A 23,704-nucleotide genomic window follows, 5' to 3' on the forward strand; every position below is an offset into this window, starting at 1 on the left:
CTTATCGAAAATGGTGAGGGACACTCGCTGGTCAGTGAGAGATATCATGGGGTATCTCAGTCCCCAGGTGAACACTGAGTGGAGATGGTGAGGGACACTCGATGGTCACGAAATCCCACTCCCCTCAGTCTCTACATCCCACTCCACTCTGTTTGAGACTGGATGATTCTCAGGGACTGACCATATCAGGAGTCACATTGGGTGAAGAGTCTGTTTGAATGAACCCACAAGACTGATACCTGAGTCTGCAGACCCCGCTGGGATAGAGGACGGACTCTCAGCGGATTCTCGAGTCGTTTGTTCCTCGGGTCCCTGACTTGTGGATGTCTCTGGATCTGTAATAAAGGGACAGAAACATGGGAGAGTGCAGGAGTGGAGAACACGCGGACAGGTCATCGGGCTGGGACTGGAGTCCGGAGAACGGGAGACACCGGTCTTAATATAACCCATAATCATCCAATCCCACTCCCCTCAGTCACCGCATCCCACTCCCCTCAGTCACCGCATCCCACTCCCCTCAGTCACCGCTTCCCACTCCCCTCAGTCACCGCTTCCCACTCCCCTCAGTCACCGCTTCCCACTCCCCTCAGTCACAGCATCCCACTCCCCTCAGTCACCGCATCCCTCTCCCCTCAGTCACCGCATCCCTCTCCCCTCAGTCACCGCATCCCTCTCCCCTCAGTCACCGCATCCCTCTCCCCTCAGTCACCGCATCCCTCTCCCCTCAGTCACCGCTTCCCACTCCCCTCAGTCACCGCTTCCCACTCCCCTCAGTCACCGCTTCCCACTCCCCTCAGTCACCGCTTCCCACTCCCCTCAGTCACCGCTTCCCACTCCCCTCAGTCACCGCTTCCCACTCCCCTCAGTCACCGCTTCCCACTCCCCTCAGTCACCGCTTCCCACTCCCCTCAGTCACCGCTTCCCACTCCCCTCAGTCACCGCTTCCCACTCCCCTCAGTCACCGCTTCCCACTCCCCTCAGTCACCGCTTCCCACTCCCCTCAGTCACCGCTTCCCACTCCCCTCAGTCACCGCTTCCCACTCCCCTCAGTCACCGCTTCCCACTCCCCTCAGTCACCGCTTCCCACTCCCCTCAGTCACCGCTTCCCTCTCCCCTCAGTCACCGCTTCCCACTCCCCTCAGTCACCGCTTCCCTCTCCCCTCAGTCACCGCATCCCTCTCCCCTCAGTCACCGCTTCCCACTCCCCTCAGTCACCGCTTCCCACTCCCCTCAGTCACCGCTTCCCACTCCCCTCAGTCACCGCATCCCTCTCCCCTCAGTCACCGCATCCCTCTCCCCTCAGTCACCGCATCCCACTCCCCTCAGTCACCGCATCCCACTCCCCTCAGTCACCGCATCCCACTCCCCTCAGTCACCGCATCCCACTCCCCTCAGTCACCGCATCCCACTCCCCTCAGTCACCGCATCCCACTCCCCTCAGTCACCGCATCCCACTCCCCTCAGTCACCGCATCCCACTCCCCTCAGTCACCGCATCCCACTCCCCTCAGTCACCGCATCCCACTCCCCTCAGTCACCGCATCCCACTCCCCTCAGTCACCGCATCCCACTCCCCTCAGTCACCGCATCCCACTCCCCTCAGTCACCGCATCCCACTCCCCTCAGTCACCGCATCCCACTCCCCTCAGTCACCGCATCCCACTCCCCTCAGTCACCGCATCCCACTCCCCTCAGTCACCGCATCCCACTCCCCTCAGTCACCGCATCCCACTCCCCTCAGTCACCGCATCCCACTCCCCTCAGTCACCGCATCCCACTCCCCTCAGTCACCGCATCCCACTCCCCTCAGTCACCGCATCCCACTCCCCTCAGTCACCGCATCCCACTCCCCTCAGTCACCGCATCCCACTCCCCTCAGTCACCGCATCCCACTCCCCTCAGTCACCGCATCCCACTCCCCTCAGTCACCGCATCCCACTCCCCTCAGTCACCGCATCCCACTCCCCTCAGTCACCGCATCCCACTCCCCTCAGTCACCGCATCCCACTCCCCTCAGTCACCGCATCCCACTCCCCTCAGTCACCGCATCCCACTCCCCTCAGTCACCGCATCCCACTCCCCTCAGTCACCGCATCCCACTCCCCTCAGTCACCGCATCCCACTCCCCTCAGTCACCGCATCCCACTCCCCTCAGTCACCGCATCCCACTCCCCTCAGTCACCGCATCCCACTCCCCTCAGTCACCGCATCCCACTCCCCTCAGTCACCGCATCCCACTCCCCTCAGTCACGACATCCCACTCCCCTCTGTTCGAGACTGGATGATTCTCAGGGACTGAGCATTTCAGGAGTCACATTGGGTGAAGAGTCTGTTTGAATGAACCCACAAGACTGATACCTGAGTCTGGAGACCCCGCTGGGATAGAGGACGGACTCTCAGCGGATTCTCGAGTCGTTTGTTCCTCGGGTCTCTGACTTGTGGATGTCTCTGGATCTGTAATAAAGGGACAGAAACATGGGAGAGTGCAGGAGTGGAGAACACACGGACAGGTCATCGGGCTGGGACTGGAGTCCGGAGAACGGGAGACACCGGTCTTAATATAACCCGTAATCATCCAATCCCACTCCCCTCAGTCACCGCATCCCACTCCCCTCAGTCTCCGCATCCCACTCCCCTCAGTCTCCGCATCCCACTCCCCTCAGTCTCCGCATCCCACTCCCCTCAGTCTCCGCATCCCACTCCCCTCAGTCTCCGCATCCCACTCCCCTCAGTCTCCGCATCCCACTCCCCTCAGTCTCCGCATCCCACTCCCCTCAGTCTCCGCATCCCACTCCCCTCAGTCTCCGCATCCCACTCCCCTCAGTCTCCGCATCCCACTCCCCTCAGTCTCCGCATCCCACTCCCCTCAGTCTCCGCATCCCACTCCCCTCAGTCTCCGCATCCCACTCCCCTCAGTCTCCGCATCCCACTCCCCTCAGTCTCCGCATCCCACTCCCCTCAGTCTCCGCATCCCACTCCCCTCAGTCTCCGCATCCCACTCCCCTCAGTCTCCGCATCCCACTCCCCTCAGTCTCCGCATCCCACTCCCCTCAGTCTCCGCATCCCACTCCCCTCAGTCTCCGCATCCCACTCCCCTCAGTCTCCGCATCCCACTCCCCTCAGTCTCCGCATCCCACTCCCCTCAGTCTCCGCATCCCACTCCCCTCAGTCTCCGCATCCCACTCCCCTCAGTCTCCGCATCCCACTCCCCTCAGTCACCGCATCCCACTCCCCTCAGTCACCGCATCCCACTCCCCTCAGTCACCGCATCCCACTCCCCTCAGTCACCGCATCCCACTCCCCTCAGTCACCGCATCCCACTCCCCTCAGTCACCGCATCCCACTCCCCTCAGTTCCTACAACCCACTCCCCTGAGTCACTACATCCCAAACACGGAGCCTATCATGACCCGTGCATCCTGGAGAGGGAGTGTGGGGTGTCCAGTGATTCACTCAGGGCCTATCGCGACCAGAGGGTCCTGAAGAGAGAGTGTGGCGTGTCCAGTGATTCACTCAGGGCCTATCGCGACCTGAGGGTCCTGGAGAGGGAGTGTGGGGTGTCCAGTGATACACTCGGGGCCTATCGTGATCCGTGGGCCGTGGAGAGGGAGTGTGGGGTGTCCAGTGATACACTCGGGGCCGATCGTGACCCGTGGGCCCTGGAGAGGGAGTATGGGGAGTCCAGTGATACACTCGGGGCCTATCGTGACCCGTGGGCCCTGCAGTGAGCAGAATTCCGATAGAGACGGACAGCAGCCTGTGATTCCGTGTCCTTCAGTGTTGGTGAAAAGTTCACTTTGTGTTTCAGTTCCTTTATTCAATGTTTCCCGGACAAAAAGGAGGTTCTCGAGTAACTTTGATTTGTTCTGTTGATGACACGGGGGCTTCCCAGAGTCACCCTCCTGGGACATTTATAAACAGCAATCTACCTGTACAATAAGCAGTGTGTCCGCCTGTCGGTCCCAACTCATAAACGAAGTAACTGGTGCAGTTTTTAACTTTTATCTCCCGGTTCCACCTGCAGTTATTTCCACTCAAGGTGAAACAAACTGTCCTCGTTACTGCTCCCTGTCCCACGGTGGGATGAGAACCTGAAATGAGGTTTGTAAATATTGATGAATGTGAGCGATCTGAACATTGCTGGACAGTGAGTGTAAATCTGAGATTAGAAAGTCTGAAATTACCATTTAACCAGCCTGGGACGTCTGTGGAGCAGCGACGGTCGGGGACAGCAGTCTCCGGAATCTTCCATCCACCAGAACTGAAAAAACAATCAGAGTCAGACCCTGAACTGTTGGAACTTATTATTTGAAATCACAAGCTTTCGGAGGCTTCCTCCTTCCTTCCCGGACGAAGGAGGATGCCTTCGAAAGCCTGTGATATCAAATAAAGCTGTTGGACTATAACCTGGTGTTGTCAGACTTCTTACATTTGTCCACCCCAGTCCATCACCGGCATCTCCACATCATGGGAACTTATTAACGGAGAGATAGACTGGAACCAGGAAAAAGTACCGGAAACTGGGGCCCATCCTTTACTTTCTGTCCCATTCGATATTCCCCTCTACCCCGGGTATCTCCCTTTACTCTCTGTCCCTGTTCGAGATTCCCCTCTACCCCAGGTATCTCCCTTTACTCTCTGTGCCTGTTCGAGATTACCCTCTACCCCAGGTATCTCCCTTCACTCGCTGTCCCTGTTCGAGATTCCCCTCTACCCCGGGTATCTCCCTTTACTCTCTGTCCCTGTTCGATTTTCCCCTCTACCCCAGGTATCTCCCTTTACTCTCTGTCCCCGTTCTGTATTCCCCTCTACCCCGGGTCGCTCCCTTTACTCTCAGTCCCTGTTCTATATTCCCCTCTCCCCCCGGTATCTCCCTTTACTCTCTGTCCCCGTTCTATATTCCCTCCACCCCGGGTAGCTCCCTTTACTCTCTGTCCCTGTTCGATATTCCCTCCACCCCGGATATCTCCTTCCACTCTCTGTTCCCAGTCTATTTTTCCTCTGCCCCGGGTATGTCCCCTGACTCTCTGTCCCCGTTCGTTTTTCCCCTCTATCCCGAGTATCTCCCTTTATTCTCTGTCCCCGTTCTATATTGCCCTCCACCTCAGGTGTCTCCCTTTACTCTCTGTCCCTGTTCAATGTTCCCTCTACCCCGGGTATCTCCATTCACTCTGCATCCCTGTTCTATATTCCCTCTACCCCGGGTATCTCCCTTTACTCTCTCTCCCCGTTCTATATTCCCCTCTATCCCGAGTGTCTCCATTTACTCTCTGTCCCCGTTCTGCCTTGCACTCTCCCCCAGGTATCTCCCTTTATTCTCTGTTCCCGTTCTATATTCCCTCTACCCCGGGTATCTCCTTTCACTCTCTGTCCCCGTTCAATATTCCCCTCTACCCCGGCTATCTCACTTTACTCTCTCTCCCCGTTCGATATTCCCCTCTTCCCCGGGTATAACCCGTTCTCTCGGTCCCCGTTCTATAATACCCTTTACCCCGGGTATCTCCCTTTACTCTCTGTCCCCATTCAATAATCCCTTCTACCCCGGGGATTTCTCTTTAATCTCTGTCCCTGTTCCATATTCCCCTCTACCCCAGATATCTCCTTTTACTCTCTCTCCCCGTTCTATATTCCCCTCTATCCCAGGTATCTCCCTTTACTCTCTGTCCCTGTTCCATATTCCCCTCTATCCCAGGTATCTCCCTTTACTCTCTGTCCCTGTTCCATATTCCCCTCTATCCCAGGTATCTCCCTTTACTCTCTGTCCCTGTTCCATATTCCCCTCTATCCCAGGTATCTCCCTTTATTCTCTGTCCCCATTCTATAATCCCCTCTACCCCGGGGGTTTCTCTTTACTCTCTGTCCCCGTTCTATATTCCCCTCTCCCCCAGATATCTCCTTTTACTCTCTGTCCCCGTTCTATATTCCCCTCTACCCCAGATATCTCCCTTTACACTCTGTCCCCGTTGGATATTCTCCTCTACTCCGGGCATCTCCTTTGACTATCTGTTCCCATTCTGTATTCCCCTCTACCCTGGGTATCTCCCTTTACTCTCTGTCCCTGTTCTATATTCCCCTCTAACCAGTGTATCTGCTTTTATTCTCTGTCCCTCTTCTATATTCCCCTTTATCCCGTGTTTATCCCGTTATTCTCTGTCCTTGTTCTATATTCCCCTCTTCCCCGGGTATAACCCGTTCTCTCGGTCCCCGTTCTATAATACCCTCTACCCCGGGTATCTCCCTTTACTCTCTGTCCCCATTCTATAATCCCTTCTACTCTGGGAATTTCTCTTTAATCTCTGTCCCTGTTCGATATTCCCCTTTACCCCGGATATCTCCCTTTACTCTCTGTCCCCGTTCTATATTCCCTCTACCCCGGGCATCTCCCTTTACTCTCTGTCCCCATTCTTTCATCCCCTCTACCCCGGTGATTTCTCTTTACTCTCTGTCCCTGTTCTATATTCCCTCTACCCCGGGTATCTCCCTTTACTCTCTGTCCCTGTTCTATATTCCCCTCTACCCCGGGTATCACCCCTGACTCGCTGTCCCCGTTCTATATTCCCCTCTACCCCGGGTATCTCCCTTTACTCTCTGTCCCCGTTCCATATTCCCTTCTACCCCGGGTATCTCCCTTTACTCTCTGTCCCCGTTCTATACTCCTCTACACCGGGTATCTCCCTTTACTCTCTGTCCCCGTTCTATATTCCCCTCTACCTCGGGTATCTCCCTTTACTCTCTGTCCCCGTTCCACATTCCCCTCGACCCCGGGTATCTCCCTTTACTCTCTGTCCCCGTTCGTTTTTCCCCTCTATCCCGAGTGTCTCCCTTTACTCTCTGTCCATGATCTATGTTCCCTTGACCCCGGGTATCTCCTTTCACTCTCTGTCCCCGTTCAATATTCCCCTCTACCCCGGGTATCTCCCTTTACTCTCTGTCCCTGTTCTGCATTCCCCTTGACCCTGTGTATCTCCCTTTACTCTCTGTCCCTGTTCAATATTCCCTCTACCCCGGGTATTTCCCTTTACTCTCTGTCCCCGTTCTATATTCCCTCTACCCCGGGTATTTCCCTTTACTCTCTGTCCCCGTTCTATATTCCCTCTCCACCAGGTATTTCCCTTTACTCTCTGTCCCCGTTCTATATTCCCTCTACCCTGTGTATCTCTCTTTATTCCCCTGTTTCTCTCTGGAGTCTGTTTGTTCCCCTTTCCCTGTATCCACTCCCTGCCCCATTGCTCTGACTGATGATCCCGCTCTCCCTGTAGTTCTCAGTCCTGCACTCACACTCTGTTCTCTTTTGTACATTTACTCCTCTCTTATCGACTGGTTTACCTGAAATTCCCCCTTCACGTTACCTTTTAAATCTGTACCATCCTTGGACAAGTTTATCATCACTCTTCCACTGACCGATGCATTGAGTCTCAACACAATCCGTGCTCCTCCAGGACTGGTCCAGGACTGTGTGATCTTCACACGGGTCAGTGAGTGCGGAGTCTGCGGCTGAGTGACAGAAAGATGTTTAATGTTAATATTAAGTACAGTTAATGTTACACAGCGACTTGTACCCCCCGAAACACCAATAACCTCAGATTCACTCTCCGCCCAGGGTGAAAATCCCCCAAATGAAAGCCGGAAACTTTCCTCCTTCTCTAACCCAGGTTTCCATCTCTCTCCCAGCTCAGCCTCCCCCTCTAACTCACTGCTCACAGACAGTCCTCCCTTCTGCTGATAAACCATCAGCTCTCATTACAACCCACTCAGTCTCGACATCCCACTCCCCTCGGTCACTGCATCCCACTCCCCTCGGTCACTGCATCCCACTCCCCTCGGTCACTGCATCCCACTCCCCTCGGTCACTGCATCCCACTCCCCTCGGTCACTGCATCCCACTCCCCTCGGTCACTGCATCCCACTCCCCTCGGTCACTGCATCCCACTCCCCTCGGTCACTGCATCCCACTCCCCTCGGTCACTGCATCCCACTCCCCTCGGTCACTGCATCCCACTCCCCTCGGTCACTGCATCCCACTCCCCTCGGTCACTGCATCCCACTCCCCTCGGTCACTGCATCCCACTCCCCTCGGTCACTGCATCCCACTCCCCTCGGTCACTGCATCCCACTCCCCTCGGTCACTGCATCCCACTCCCCTCGGTCACTGCATCCCACTCCCCTCGGTCACTGCATCCCACTCCCCTCGGTCACTGCATCCCACTCCCCTCGGTCACTGCATCCCACTCCCCTCGGTCACTGCATCCCACTCCCCTCGGTCACTGCATCCCACTCCCCTCGGTCACTGCATCCCACTCCCCTCGGTCACTGCATCCCACTCCCCTCGGTCACTGCATCCCACTCCCCTCGGTCACTGCATCCCACTCCCCTCGGTCACTGCATCCCACTCCCCTCGGTCACTGCATCCCACTCCCCTCGGTCACTGCATCCCACTCCCCTCGGTCACTGCATCCCACTCCCCTCGGTCACTGCATCCCACTCCCCTCGGTCACTGCATCCCACTCCCCTCGGTCACTGCATCCCACTCCCCTCGGTCACTGCATCCCACTCCCCTCGGTCACTGCATCCCACTCCCCTCGGTCACTGCATCCCACTCCCCTCGGTCACTGCATCCCACTCCCCTCGGTCACTGCATCCCACTCCCCTCGGTCACTGCATCCCACTCCCCTCGGTCACTGCATCCCACTCCCCTCGGTCACTGCATCCCACTCCCCTCGGTCACTGCATCCCACTCCCCTCGGTCACTGCATCCCACTCCCCTCGGTCACTGCATCCCACTCCCCTCGGTCACTGCATCCCACTCCCCTCGGTCACTGCATCCCACTCCCCTCGGTCACTGCATCCCACTCCCCTCGGTCACTGCATCCCACTCCCCTCGGTCACTGCATCCCACTCCCCTCGGTCACTGCATCCCACTCCCCTCGGTCACTGCATCCCACTCCCCTCGGTCACTGCATCCCACTCCCCTCGGTCACTGCATCCCACTCCCCTCGGTCACTGCATCCCACTCCCCTCGGTCACTGCATCCCACTCCCCTCGGTCACTGCATCCCACTCCCCTCGGTCACTGCATCCCACTCCCCTCGGTCACTGCATCCCACTCCCCTCGGTCACTGCATCCCACTCCCCTCGGTCACTGCATCCCACTCCCCTCGGTCACTGCATCCCACTCCCCTCGGTCACTGCATCCCACTCCCCTCGGTCACTGCATCCCACTCCCCTCGGTCACTGCATCCCACTCCCCTCGGTCACTGCATCCCACTCCCCTCGGTCACTGCATCCCACTCCCCTCGGTCACTGCATCCCACTCCCCTCGGTCACTGCATCCCACTCCCCTCGGTCACTGCATCCCACTCCCCTCGGTCACTGCATCCCACTCCCCTCGGTCACTGCATCCCACTCCCCTCGGTCACTGCATCCCACTCCCCTCGGTCACTGCATCCCACTCCCCTCGGTCACTGCATCCCACTCCCCTCGGTCACTGCATCCCACTCCCCTCGGTCACTGCATCCCACTCCCCTCGGTCACTGCATCCCACTCCCCTCGGTCACTGCATCCCACTCCCCTCGGTCACTGCATCCCACTCCCCTGAGTCACTGCATCCCACTCCCCTGAGTCACTGCATCCCACTCCCCTCAGTCACTGCATCCCACTCCCCTCAGTCACCCTTGGGTCCTGGAGAGGGAGTGTGGGGTGTCCAGTGATACACTCGGGGCCTATCGTGACCCGTGGGCCCTGGAGAGGGAGTGTGGGGTATCCAGTGATACACTCGGGGCCTATCACGACCCGTGGGCCCTGGAGAGGGAGTGTGGGGTGTCCAGTGATACACTCGGGGCCTATCGCGACCTGTGGGCCCTGGAGAGGGAGTGTGGGGTGTCCAGTGATACACTCGGGGCCTATCGTGACCCGTGGGCCCTGGAGAGGGAGTGTGGGGTGTCCAGTGATACACTCGGGGCCTATCGTGACCCGTGGGCCCTGCAGTGAGCAGAATTCCGATAGAGACGGACAGCAGCCTGTGATTCCGTGTCCTTCAGTGTTGGTGAAAAGTTCACTTTGTGTTTCAGTTCATTTATTCATTGTTTCCCGGACAAAAAGGAGGTTCTCGAGTAACTTTGATTTGTTCTGTTGATGACACGGGGGCTTCCCAGAGTCACCCTCCTGGGACATTTATAAACAGCAATCTACCTGTACAATAAGCAGAGTGTCCGCCTGTCGGTCCCAACTCATAAACGAAGTAACTGGTGCAGTTTTTAATTTTTATCTCCCGGGTCCACCTGCAGTTTTTTCCATCCCAGGTAAAACAAACTGTCCTCGTTACTGCTCCCTGTCCCACGGTGGGATGAGAACCTGAAATGAGGTTTGTAAATATTGATGAATGTGAGCGATCTGAACAGTGCTGGACAGTGAGTGTAAATCTGAGATTAGAAAGTCTGAAATTACCATTTAACCAGCCTGGGCCCTGTGTGGAGCAGTGACGGTCGGGGACAGCAGTCTCCGGAATCTTCCATCCACCAGAACTGAAAAAACAATCACAGAGTCAGACCCTGAACTGATGGAACTTATTAATGGAGAGAGAGCCTGGAACCGGGAAAAAGTACCGGAAACTGTGGCCCATCTTTTACTCTGCCCCTGTTCTATATTCCCTCTACCCCGGGTATCTCCCTTTACTCTCTGTCCCCGTTCCATATTCCCCTCTCCCCTGTGTATCTCCCTTTACTCTCTGTCCCCGTTCTCTATTCCCTCTACCCCGGGAAACTCCCTTTACTCTCTGTCCCCGTTCTATATTCTCTCTACCCTGGGTATCTCCCTTTACTCTCTGTCCCCGTTCTATATTCTCTCTACCCCGGCTATTTCCCTTCACTCTCTGTCCCCCTTCTATATTCCCCTCTACCCCGGGTATCTCCCTTTACTCTCTGTCCCCGTTCTATATTCCCCTCTACCTCGGGTATCTCCCTTTGCTCTCTGTCCCCGTTCTATATTCCCTCGACCCCGGATATCTCCCTTTACTCTCTATCCCTGCTCTGTATACCTTCTATCCTGTGTATCTCCCTTTACTCTCTTTCCCTGCTCTACATTCCTTCTACCCTGTGTATCTCCCTTTACTCTCTGTCCCTGTTCTATATTCTGTCCACCCCGGCTATTTCCCTTCACTCTCTGTCCCCGTTCTATATTCCCCCTACCCCGGGTATCTCCCTTCACTCTCTGTCCCCGTTCTATATTCCCCTCTACCTCGGGTATCTCCCTTTACTCTCTATCCCTGTTCTATATTCCCTCTACCCCGGGTATCTCCCTTGACTCTCTGTCCCCGTTCTATATTCCCCTCTACCTCGGGTATCTCCCTTTACTCTCTATCCCTGTTCTATATTCCCTCTACCTCGGGTATCTCCCTTTACTCTCTATCCCTGTTCTATATTCCCTCGACCCCGGATATCTCCCTTCACTCTCTATCCCTGCTCTGTATACCTTCTATCCTGTGTATCTCCCTTTACTCTCTATCCCTGTTCTATATTCCCTCTACCCCGGGTATCTCCCTTTACTCTCTATCCCTGTTCTATATTCCCTCTACCCTGTGTATCTCTCTTTATTCCCCTGTTTCTCTCTGGAGTCTGTTTGTTCCCCTTTCCCTGTATCCACTCCCTGCCCCATTGCTCTGACTGATGATCCCGCTCTGCCTGTCGTTCTCAGTCCTACACTCACACTCTTTTCTCTTTTGTACATTTACTCCTCCCGTATCGACTGGTTTACCTGAAATTCCCCCTTCACGTTACCTTTTAAATCTGTACCATCCTTGGACAAGTTTATCATCACTCTTCAGCTGACCGGTGCATTGAGTCCAATCGCAATCCGAGCTCCTCCAGGACTGGTCCAGGACTGTGTGATCTTCACACGGGTCAGTGAGTGCGGAGTCTGCGGCTGAGTGACAGAAAGATGTTTAATGTTAACATTGAGTACAGTTAATGTTACAGAGCGACTTGTACCCCCCGAAACACCAATAACCTCAGATTCACTCTCCGCCCGGTGTGAAAATCCCCCAAATGAAAGCCGGAAACTTTCCTCCTTCTCGAACCCAGGTTTCCATCTCACTCCCAGCTCAGCCTCCCCCTCTAACTCTCTGCTCACAGACAGTCCTCCCTTGTCCTGATTAACCAGCAGCTCTCAGGTACCAGAAAGCACCAATAACCTCAGCTTCACTTCCTCCCAATAGAAAAGCTGCAAATTTAAAGCATGGAATCCAGCGATTCTGTAAACCAGGTTTTGTTCCGTCTCCCTCAAAGTTGGGCTCTGTTTTACTTTTAGTAACACAGAGACTCGGGATGTCGGGCTCACTCTCACCCTCTCTCTCTCTCTCCCTCACCCGCACCCTCACTCTCACCCTCTCGCTCTCTCCTCACAGACAGATCTCTCTGTTCTACATTAACTGTTACCTCCCAGCTGCACAATGCCCTGTGACCGGGTGACTAATCTGTGAGGAGGACACAAAGAGTCTGCAAAGGGATATCGACAGATTAAGTGAGTGGGCAAGAAGGTGGCAGATGGAGTATATTGTGGGGAAATGTGAGGTTATTCACTTTGGTCGGAAGAATAGAAAAACAGAATATTTTTTAATTGGTGAGAAACTATTAAATGTTGGTATTCAGATAGACTTGGGTGTCCTGGTACAAGAAACTCAGAAAGTTAATATGCAGGTACAGCAAGCAATTCGGAAGGCAAATGGTATGTTGGCCTATATTGCAAGGGGGATGGAGTACAAGAGTAAGGAAGTCTTACTACAATTGTACAGGACTTCGGTGAGACCTCACCTGGAGTACAGTGTACAGGTTTGATCTCCTTATCGAAAATGGTGAGGGACACTCACTGGTCAGTGAGAGATATCATGGGGTATCTCAGTCCCCAGGTGAACACTGAGTGTAGATGGTGAGAGACACTCGATGATCAGTGAGAGATATCATGGGGTATCTCAGTCCCCAGGTGAAATTAGATTCGGAATAACTTTCTGTTGTCCGTTCTTCATTGATAAAAATATAAAATTATATAATTATATGAATATTGAATATATCAACACTGAATCTATAAATAAATTGGAGGCTGAATATAAATAGTATTTTAATAATATTTTCTATAAATCCTGTGATAAATATACTCTATAAATACTGAGTATATTGATATCAAATATAAATAAAGAGAAATATAAGATCTGTGAAGCACCTTGGGAAGTTTTTCTCCGTGAAGAGGTTAAATAAACACAACTTGTTCTTGTTTTGCAAAGAGTGAACTTTGTCCATAATGAAAATTACTCACTCAGGTAAACCAGAATCAGCAACAGAGTCCTCATCTCACTGGCTGATATTCTGGAAAGAAAAACGCAGAATTAGTATCAGAGAGCGTTAAAGGGATAGGGGATCAGAGGGAACTTTAAATAGGGAGTGGGACTGGGAATCAGTCGGTATATCTATCTATAGTGGGTGAGATCGACCTCTCTCCCTCCCTGCAGACAGAGGTGAGATCTACCTCTCTCCCTCACTGGGACCCGACAGACAGAGGTGAGATCTCCCTCTCTCCCTCACTGGGACCCTACAGACAGAGGAGAGAGCTCCCTCTCTCCCTCACTGGGACACAACAGACAGAGGTGTGATCTCCCTCTCTCCCTCACTGGGACCCTACAGACAGAGGTGAGATCTACCTCTCTCCCTCACTGGGACCCGACAGACAGAGGTGAGATCTACCTCTCTCCCTCACTGGGACCCTACAGACAGAGGTGAGATGTCCCTCTCTCCCTCACTGGGACCCTACACACAGAGGTGAGATCTACCTCTCTCCCTCACTGGGACCCTACAGACAGAGGTGAGATCTACCTCTCTCCCTCACTGGGACTCTACAGATTGAGGTGAGATCTCCCTCTCTCCCTCACTGGGATCCAACAGACAGAGGTGAGATCTCCCTCTCTCCCTCACTGGGACCCTACAGACAGAGGTGAGATCTACCTCTCTCCCTCACTGGGACCCGACAGACAGAGTTGAGCTCCACCTCCTTCCATGTCCTCAATAAACACCAATTCCTTGACTCCAATCTTTCCCTGTTTCTCTCTTCAATCTCCAAACCCCCAGTGATTAAACCACATGTGGTCCTGACCTGCCGTCTCTCTCCTCCAGGTCCCTCTCTAGTCTCCCTTTATAGACCCCCTTCTAATATTCACACACAGGTCATTACTGAGCCCTGTATTGGGACAGGACAAGCTGCTCACCCCTGACTCCATACTTAGTAACTCACAAACTTCTGAGCATGTTCTAAAAGTCCTTTCATACCCGAGTGCTCACCAGAGTGTCCGAAGGAGGTGTCTCTGTGTGAGATGGAGTGAGTTCAGTTCACCTGCACCCTCCTCAGTCTCAGGTACGACCTGCTGTGAACGGTGTCAGACTTAGTGACAGCTCATCCACTGCCACCTATCACATCGGAGTCATGTGTGACTGAGGCCAGTGCTGGTTTGCTAAAACATTATTGTTTATTGAAGTTATATAATATGGCAGAATCCATGCAAATTAAAGACTTTGAGTGAAAAGGCCTGAGATAAACAAACAAGTAAATATCTCTCCTGGGCCCTTGGTAACCAGCTGGGCTTTGGGGCTGAAAAATAATTTGTCTTCAGCTGCCCAGCATCAAGGGTGGAGGGAGAATGGAACTGGGGGGAGGGTCTGAGCAAGTTATGGTCAGTAATGGGTCAGTGTTTGGGAATGGGCTGTGTATATTGAAGCATTAATGGTACTGAGTGTTCGAGAGAGAAAATTTACAGGATAAATCCCTCCCATATCAGTAATGGGTCAGTATTGGGATGATGTCTAGAGGGGATTGTTGGGACAGAGAAAAGGGCAGAATGATCCAGGGAGGCAAACGGGAGGACGTCCATCTTTGTTCTCTTCAGCACATCAGAGGTGGGACAATGTCGGCCGGTAAAAAGTGGAGCTTGTTGTGTTTCTCAGAGGATGGTCACAGAATGTGAACAAGAGACTCTTCATATCAGAGGCACAGATAAGATCTCCCAAAGGCCACAGATGAACATTTCGCAACACATGCAAACAAGAGTGAGGAGAGAGAGGGAGAGAGAGAGAGAGAGAGCTGGGAGAGTGTTTGAGTAACCAGGACACGGGACATTGTGAGGCCCCTGACCAGATGTCAATGTCCCAGACACTGACTGCTGCTCACCCACTAACATTGGGACAGGAAAGGGACTGCGATGGTCTCTGTATTTATATTTAAAGTCAAGAATCACCGAGGGTGCGTTCATCAAAGGATTCGTGTAATCTGTACACCTGAGGGAGTTACTGATAGACCATTTCCCCAATACTGACACATTACTGATATGGGTGCGATTTCTCTCCGATAATGGGCGGGATTTCTCTCCGATAATGGGCGGGATTTCTCTCCGATAATGGGCGGGATTTCTCTCCGATAATGGGCGGGATTTCTCTCCGATAATGGGCGGGATTTCTCTCCGATAATGGGCGGGATTTCTCTCCGATAATGGGCGGGATTTCTCTCCGATAATGGGCGGGATTTCTCTCCGATAATGGGCGGGATTTCTCTCCGATAATGGGCGGGATTTCTCTCCGATAATGGGCGGGATTTCTCTCCGATAATGGGCGGGATTTCTCTCCGATAATGGGCGGGATTTCTCTCCGATAATGGGCGGGATTTCTCTCCGATAATGGGCGGGATTTCTCTCCGATAATGGGCGGGATTTCTCTCCGATAATGGGCGGGATTTCTCTCTGCCTACAATCCCCTGTCAGTCAGTGCACTGTGGATTGAAATAATTCTAAATTGAAGGAGTGGGGTGAAAGTGCGGGGAGTCCAGCCCAAGGATTGCCTTACAGGTGAATAGCGGATATATTTATTCATTCTCGGGATGTGGGCGTCGCTGGCAAGGCCGGCATTTATTGCCCGTCCCGAGTTGCCCTGAGAAGGTGATGATGGGCCCTCCTCTTGATCCGCTGGTGGCGGATTGAGACAACTGAGTGGCCACTTCATAGGGCAGTTAAGAGGCGGCCATGTTGGTGTGGGATTGGAGTCACATCTCGGCCCAGACCGGTTAAGGACGGCAGGTTTAATTCCCGAAAGGGACATTAGTGGGCATTGAGTGTTAGGGAGAGAATATTCCCAGGATAAATCTCTCCCATATCAGGAATACGATGAGGGATTTCAGTTATGTGGAGAGATGGGAGATGCTGGGATTGTTCTCCTCAGAGCAGAGAAGGTTAAGGGGAGACCTGATCGAGGTGTTCAAAATCATGAGGGGGTTTGGACAGAGCAAATAGGGAGAAACCGTTTCCTCTGGCAAGTGGGTCGGTAACCAGAGGTCATCGATTTAAAATAATCGGCAAAAGATCGAGAGGGGAAATGAGGAGAAATGTTTTCACGCCGGGAGTTGTCATGATCTGGAACGCACTCCCTGAAAGCGGGGGGTGGAAGCAGGTTCCATCGGGACCGTCAAAAGGCAATTGGACATGGACTTGAAGGGGGCTAATTTGTAGGGTTATGGGGTAAAAGCTGGGGTGTGGGAATAAATTGGACAGCTCTTTCAAAGAGCCAGCACAGGTACGACGGGCCGAACAGCCTCCTTCTGCCCTGTAAGATTCTATGATTCTATGTCGGTATTGGGGCAATGGTCTATCAGTAACTCCCTCAGGTGTACAGATTACACTAATCCTTCAATAAACACACCCTCGGTGATGCTTGACTTTAAATTTAAATCCAGGGACCATCGCAGTCCCTTTACTGTCCCAATGTTAGTGGGTGAGCAGCAGTCAGTGTCTGGGACATTGACATCTGGTCAGGGGCCTCACAATGTCCCGTGTCCTGGTTACTCAAACACTCTCCCAGCTCTCTCTCTCTCTCTCTCTCCTCACTCTTGTTTGCATGTGTTGTTAAATGTGCATCTGTGCCCTTTGGGAGATCTTATCTGTGCCTCTGATATGAAAAGTCTATTGTTCTCATTCTGTGACCATCCTCTGAGAAACACGATATCAGGAATGGGTCAGAATTGGGGAATGGGCTGTGTGTTGATTGGAACTTTATCGGGAATTGAGTGCTGGAGGCAGAATATTCGCTGGATAAATCCCTCCCACAATTGGTAATGGGCTGAGTGTAATGGAACTTTATATACTAACAGGAGGAGGCCCTTCAGCCCCTCGAACCTGCTCTGCCATTCAGTTCGATCATGTCTGATCTGTATCTTAACTCCGTCGACCCACCTTGGTTCCATTTCCCTTAATCCGCTCACCCAACAAAAATCGATCAATCTCAGTTTTGACATTTTCAATTGGCCCCCAGACTCGACAGCTTTTTGGGGGAGGGATTTCCACTCCCCTTTGTGTGGAGAAATGCTTCCTGACATCACCCCTGAACGGCTGAGCTCTAATTTTAAGGTTCTGCCCCCCCCCCCAGCCTTGTTCTGGTCTCTCCCCCACCAGAGGAAATAGTTTCTCTCTATCGACCCTATCAAATCATTTAATCATCTAAAACCCCTCGATTAGATCACCCCTTAATCTTCTACACTCGAGGGAATACAAGTCTAGTCTCTGCAACCTGTCCTTGTAATTTAACCCTTTTAGCCCCGGTATCATTCTGGTGAATCTGGGCTGCACCCCCTCCAAGACCAATATATCCTTCCTGAGGTGCGGTGCCCAGAACTGAACCCAGTTCTCCAGATGGGGTCTGACCAGAGCCTCATATAACTGGAGCATAACTTCCTCCCCTTTGTATTCCAGCCCCCTTCAGATAAAGGCCAACATTCCATCAGCCTTAGAAATTATTTTCTGTGCCTGCCCATTAGTTTTTAGTGATTTCTGTACATGGGCCCCTAAATCTCTCTGCTCTCTCTGGAGGGGACAATTCTAAAAGGGGTACAGGAACAGAGAGATCTGGGGGTGTATGTGCACAAATCGTTGAAGGTGGCAGTGCAGGTTGAGAAAGTGGTTAAAAAAGCAGACGGGATCCTGGGTTTTATAAATAGAGGCATAGAGTACAAAAGCAAGGAAGTCATGATGAACCTTTATAAAACATTGGTTCGACCACAACTGGAGTATTGTGTCCAGTTCTGGGCACCACACTTTAGAAAAGATGTGAAGACCTCAGAGAGGGCGCAGAAGAGATTTACTAGAATGATTCCAGGGATGAGGGACTTTCGTTACGTGGATAGACTGGAGAAGCTGGGGTTGTTCTCCTTGGAACAGAGATGGTTGTGAGGAGATTTGATCGAGGTGTTCAAAATCTTGAAGGGTCTGGACAGAATAGATGGAGAGAAACTGTTCCCATTGGAGGAATGGTTGAGATCCAGAGGGCGTAGATTTAAGGTGAGAAACCACCCAGCCTGACCCCACTTTCCAGCACTTGGTCCGTAGCCCTGGAGGTTCTGGCACTTCAGGTGCACATCCAGGTACTTTTTAAATGAGTTGAGGATTTCTGCCTCTCCCACCCTCTCAGGCAGTAAGTTCCAGACCCCCACCACCCTCTGGGTGAAATAATTCTAAATTGAAGGAGTGGGGTGAAAGTGCGGGGAGTCCAGCCCAAGGATTGCCTCACAGGTGAATAGCGGATATATTTATTCATTCTCGGGATGTGGGCGTCGCTGGCAAGGCCGCCATTTATTGCCCGTCCCTCGTTGCCCTGAGAAGGTGGTGGTGAGCCCTCGTCTTGAACTTCAGAGGGCAATTAAACGTCAACCACGTTGGTGTGGGACTGGAGTCACATATAGGCCCAGACCGGGTAAGGACGGCAGGTTTCCTTCCCTAAAGGACATTAGTGACCCAGTTGGGTTTTTACAATCCGACAGTTTCACGGTCACTGTTACTGAGACCAGCTCTTTATTTTCAACTGGTTTATAAACTGAATTCAATTTCTCAAATGGACATGGGGGGATTTAAACTCTCATTCTCCTGGATCAATAGTCCAGGCCTCTGGATCAATAGTCCAGAGACATAACCATGGTGCTACCGCAGCCTCAGTAACCTCAATCTTTCTGCAGCACTTTATTCCTCTGTGTCTTACACTGTGTGTGAAAATGGACGCCTGACTTTCCATCTCACTCCCAACTGCCCCTTGTCCAAGGCCTGGTCCCTGATGGTTTCATCGATCTCCGTTATCACCAATTTGCTGATTCCCTGACTCCCCGTGAGTTAACGCCAGGATACAAGGAAGTTGCTCGATCCCAAACTGGACCCATTGTCACTTCTGAGGCTGCCGGATATTCTCATTCCCTGCGACCAACAGATTTGAATGTTGCACCGTGTGTTGGGGATCAGACAATGTCGGCCTTTAAAATGTGGGAGCTTGTTGTGTTTCTCAGAGGATGGTCACAGAATGAGAACAATAGACTCTTCATATCAGAGGCACAGATAAGATCTCCCAAAGGGCACAGATGCACATTGAGCAACACATGCAAACAAGAGTGAGGAGAGAGAGCTGGGAGAGTGTTTGAGTAACCAGGACACGGGACATTGTGAGGCCCCTGACCAGATGTCAATGTCCCAGACACTGACTGCTGCTCACCCACTAACATTGGGACAGTAAAGGGACTGCGATGGTCTCTGAATTTAAATTTAAAGTCAAGCATCACCGAGTATGAGTTTATCGAAGGATTAGTGTAATCTGTACACCTGAGGGAGTTACTGATAGACCATTGCCCCAATACTGACAGGTAACTGATATGGGACGGATTTATATCACACATATCAGAGAGAAATCCCACCAATATACAAGGGAAATCCCGCCCACATCCGAGAGAAATCCCGCCCACATCCGAGAGAAATCCCGCCCACATCCGAGAGAAATCCCGCCCACATCCGAGAGAAATCCCGCCCACATCCGAGAGAAATCCCGCCCACATCCGAGAGAAATCCCACCCTTATCAGAGACACATCACACCCATATCAGAGAGAAATCCCAGCCATATCCATGAGAAAACCCAACCATATCAGAGAGAAATCCCACCCATATCAGGGAGAAATCCCACCCATATCAGGGAGAAATCCCACCCATATCAGGGAGAAATCCCACCCATATCAGGGAGAAATACCACCCATATCAGGGAGAAATCCCACCCATATCAGGGAGAAATCCCACCCATATCAGAGAGAAATCCCACCCATACAAGAGGGAAATCCCACCCATATCAAAGAGAAGTCCCGCCAATATCAGAGAGAAAGCCCATCCATATCAGAGAGAAATCCCACCCATATCATGTCTGATCTGTATCTTAACTCCATCTACCCACCTTGGTTCCATTTCCCTTAATCCCCTCACCCAACAAAAATCGATCAATCTCAGTTTTGACATTTTCAATTGGTCCCCAGACTCGACAGCTTTTTGGGGGAGGGATTTCCAGATTCCCACTCCCCTTTGTGTGGAGAAATGCTTCCTGACATCACCCCTGAACGGCCGAGCTCTAATTTTAAGGTTCTGCCCCCCTCCCCCCACCTTGTTCTGGTCTGCCCCCCCATCAGAGGAAATAGTTTCTCTCTATCTGCCCCATCAAATCCTTCAATCATCTTAAACCCCTCTATTAGATCACCCCTTAATCTTCGACACTCGAGGGAATACAAGTCTAGTCTCTGCAACCTGTCCTTGTAATTTAACCCTTTTAGCCCCGGTATCATTCTGGTGAATCTGGGCTGCACCCCCTCCAAGGCCAATATATCCTTCCTGAGGGGACGGTGCCCAGAACTGAACCCAGTTCTCCAGATGGGGTCTGACCAGAGCCTCATATAACTGGAGCATAACTTCCTCCCTTTGTATTCCAGCCCCCTTCAGATAAAGGCCAACATTCCATCAGCCTTAGAAATTATTTTCTGTACCTGCCCATTAGTTTTTAGTGATTTCTGTACATGGGCCCCTAAATCTCTCTGCTCTCTCCAGAGGGTACAATTCTAAAAGGGGTAGAGGAACAGAGAGATCTGGGGTTATATGTGCACAAATCGTTGAAGGTGGCAGTGCAGGTTGAGAAAGTGGTTAAAAAAGCATCCGGGATCCTGGGTTTTATAAATAGAGGCATAGAGTACAAAAGCAAGGAAGTCATGATGAACCTTTATAAAACACTGGTTCGACCACAACTGGAGTATTGTGTCCAGTTCTGGGCACCGCACTTTAGAAAGGATGTGAAGGCGGGGCTAAAAGGGTTAAATTACGAGGACAGGTTGCATGGACTCGGCTTGTATTTCCCTCGAGTTTCGAGAGGGTGCAGAGGAGATTTACTAGAATGATTCCAGGGATGAGGGACTTTAGTTATGTGGATAGACTGGAGAAGCTGGGGTTGTTCTCCTTGGAACAGAGACGGTTGCGAGGAGATTTGATCGAGGTGTTCAAAATCACGGAGGGTCTAGACAGAGTAGATAGAGAGAAACTGTTCCCATTGGAGGAACGGTCGAGAACCAAAGGGCGTAGATTTAAGGTGAGAAACCACCCAGCCTGACCCCACTTTCCAGCACTCGGTCCGTAGCCCTGGAGGTTCTGGCACTTCAGGTGCACATCCAGGTACTTTTTAAATGAGTTGAGGGTTTCTGCCTCTCCCACCCTCTCAGGCAGTGAGTTCCAGGCCCCCACCACCCTCTGGGTGAAATAATTCTAAATTGAAGGAGTGGGGTGAAAGTGCGGGGAGTCCAGCCCAAGGATTGCCTTACAGGTGAATAGCGGATATATTTATTCATTCTCGAGATGTGGGCGTCGCTGGCAAGGCCGCCATTTATTGCCCGTCCCTCGTTGCCCTGAGAAGGTGGTGGTGAGCCCTCGTCTTGAACTTCAGAGGGCAACTAAAAGTCAACCATGTTGGTGTGGGACTGGAGTCACATATAGGCCCAGACCGGGTAAGGACGGCAGGTTTCCTTCCCTCAAGGACATTAGTGAACCAGTTGGGTTTTTACAATCCGACAGTTTCACGGTCACTGTTACTGAGACCAGCTCTTTATTTTCAACTGGTTTATAAACTGAATTCAATTTCTCAAATGGACATGGGGGGATTTGACCCAGACATTACTCACGTGACCCCCATCGGGTCCAGGCTGCAGTCATGGTCTCAGTCAGTCAGTCCCCAGCGGAGAGAACGATTCTTGGCCCAGGATTCCTCCTCCTCCTCCTCCTCCTTCTCACAAAATGTCTCTTTCTGGATCATCTCCTTGCAGCATTTTATCAAAGAGATTCCTCAGGAAAAAGAGAGAGGGAATTGATTAAAATACAAAAGCAAGGGATTAAAAAGGCACAGCAAGAGCCCAGAGCTTCCTCCGGCTTCCTCCGACTCGCTTCCTCCCTCCCTCCCTCCCTCCCTCTCTCTCTCTCTCCCTCCCCCAGTTGCAGAGAACAGAATCTAAAGAGGAGAGAGTGCAATGCTGAGAGAGAGAGACTCTGGGGACAGGCTCGAGAGCCCCATCTTGCTCCTCTCCCTCATCCAAGTCTGTAGGATTTTTCTCTCGTTCCCTCGCCTCTGACTGCCCCTAACAGGTGCCGCTCTGTCTGTCTGTCTGTCTGTCTGTGCTGCTCAGTGTTTGCTGAGGGTCCAAACCTCCCCTGGGTTTGTTTTCTCTTCTGTCCCTGGGCCCCGGAGACACAATGTCTGGACTTTGTTGCGACTTCTGTTCTGTTTATTGCCATGTGGGAAAGTTCAACAGCTTTTCCCTTTACTGTTTTCTCTTGTTTGAATCAGCAGCTCCCCCCTCCCTGTTCGATCTCTCCCCCCTCCCTGTTCGATCGCTCCCCCCTCCTGTTTAAAACCCAGGGGCTCTGAGAGGGAATTAACCCCCGGGGTAACACAGACATTACTCACGTGACCCCCATCGGGTCCAGGCTGCGGTGAAGATCTCAGTCAGTCGGTCCCCAGCGGAGAGAACGATTCTTGGCCCAGGATTCCTCCTCCTCCTTCTCACAAAATGTCTCTTTCTGGATCATCTCCTTGCAGCATTTCATCGAAAAGATTCCTGAGGGGAGAGAGAGAGAGAGAGGGAATTGATTAAAATACAAAAGCAAGGGATTAAAAAGGCACAGCAAGAGCCCAGAGCTCCCTCCCTCCCACTCCCTCTCCCAGTTACACCGACAATCCCTCAGCCCCAACACTGACACACAAATCCCAGTTGCAAACCAGAGAATCTAAAGAGAGAGAAAAGTTGGGAGAGAGACAGAGAGAGAAATACACTCAGGACAGGCTGGAGGACCCCGGCAGACTGAGAGATTGTCCCCGCCCCTGGGGAGGGTTTGGGACGAGACACACAGCCATCCCCTACCCCCGGGGAGCTCCCTGCTTCAGCCTTTGAGATATTAGACTGAATCTCAATGGGTCTCCCTCAGGGACCTGTCCGTTCTCATGTTAATCCAGGGACAGCCCAGGGCAGGACTGGTTTGACCAGGAGACCTGTCTGTTGGAATGAGCCACATTTCAAGGACCTATTTTACTGATTTGAAACCCTCACAGCCTGTCTCCCCCTCTTCCCTCACCCCAAACCGAGTCCCCCCCACCCTCAGCCTGTCTCCCCCTCTTCCCTCACCCCAAACCGAGTCCCCCCCACCCTCAGCCTGTCTCCCCCTCTTCCCTCACCCCAAACCGAGTCCCCCCCACCCTCAGCCTGTCTCCCCCTCTTCCCTCACCCCAAACCGAGTCCCCTCCACCCTCAGCCTGTCTCCCCCTCTTCCCTCACCCCAAACCGAGTCCCCCCCCCACCCTCAGCCTGTCT

The 23,704-nt window shown here is 52.5% G+C and overlaps 1 protein-coding gene across 1 annotated transcript; it reads right to left on the reverse strand.

Annotated features, from left to right (window-relative positions):
• Positions 1-239: 239 nt before the first annotated feature.
• On the reverse strand, positions 240-22,952 carry LOC137309245 (uromodulin-like; the record flags this gene model as incomplete). Its single annotated transcript, XM_067977504.1, has 11 exons — positions 22,804-22,952; positions 22,025-22,184; positions 13,300-13,349; positions 11,769-11,913; positions 10,441-10,517; positions 10,186-10,347; positions 7,348-7,492; positions 4,183-4,259; positions 3,928-4,089; positions 2,358-2,453; positions 240-335 (listed from the first exon to the last, which is right to left on the reverse strand). Coding segments are annotated over exons 2-11 (1,021 nt in total), but the record flags the coding sequence as incomplete, so codon positions are not given.
• Between the last annotated feature and the right edge of the window lie 752 nt (positions 22,953-23,704).

This window comes from Heptranchias perlo, unplaced genomic scaffold, assembly GCF_035084215.1.
Source record: "Heptranchias perlo isolate sHepPer1 unplaced genomic scaffold, sHepPer1.hap1 HAP1_SCAFFOLD_1549, whole genome shotgun sequence".
Taxonomy (NCBI): Eukaryota; Metazoa; Chordata; class Chondrichthyes; order Hexanchiformes; family Hexanchidae; genus Heptranchias; species Heptranchias perlo.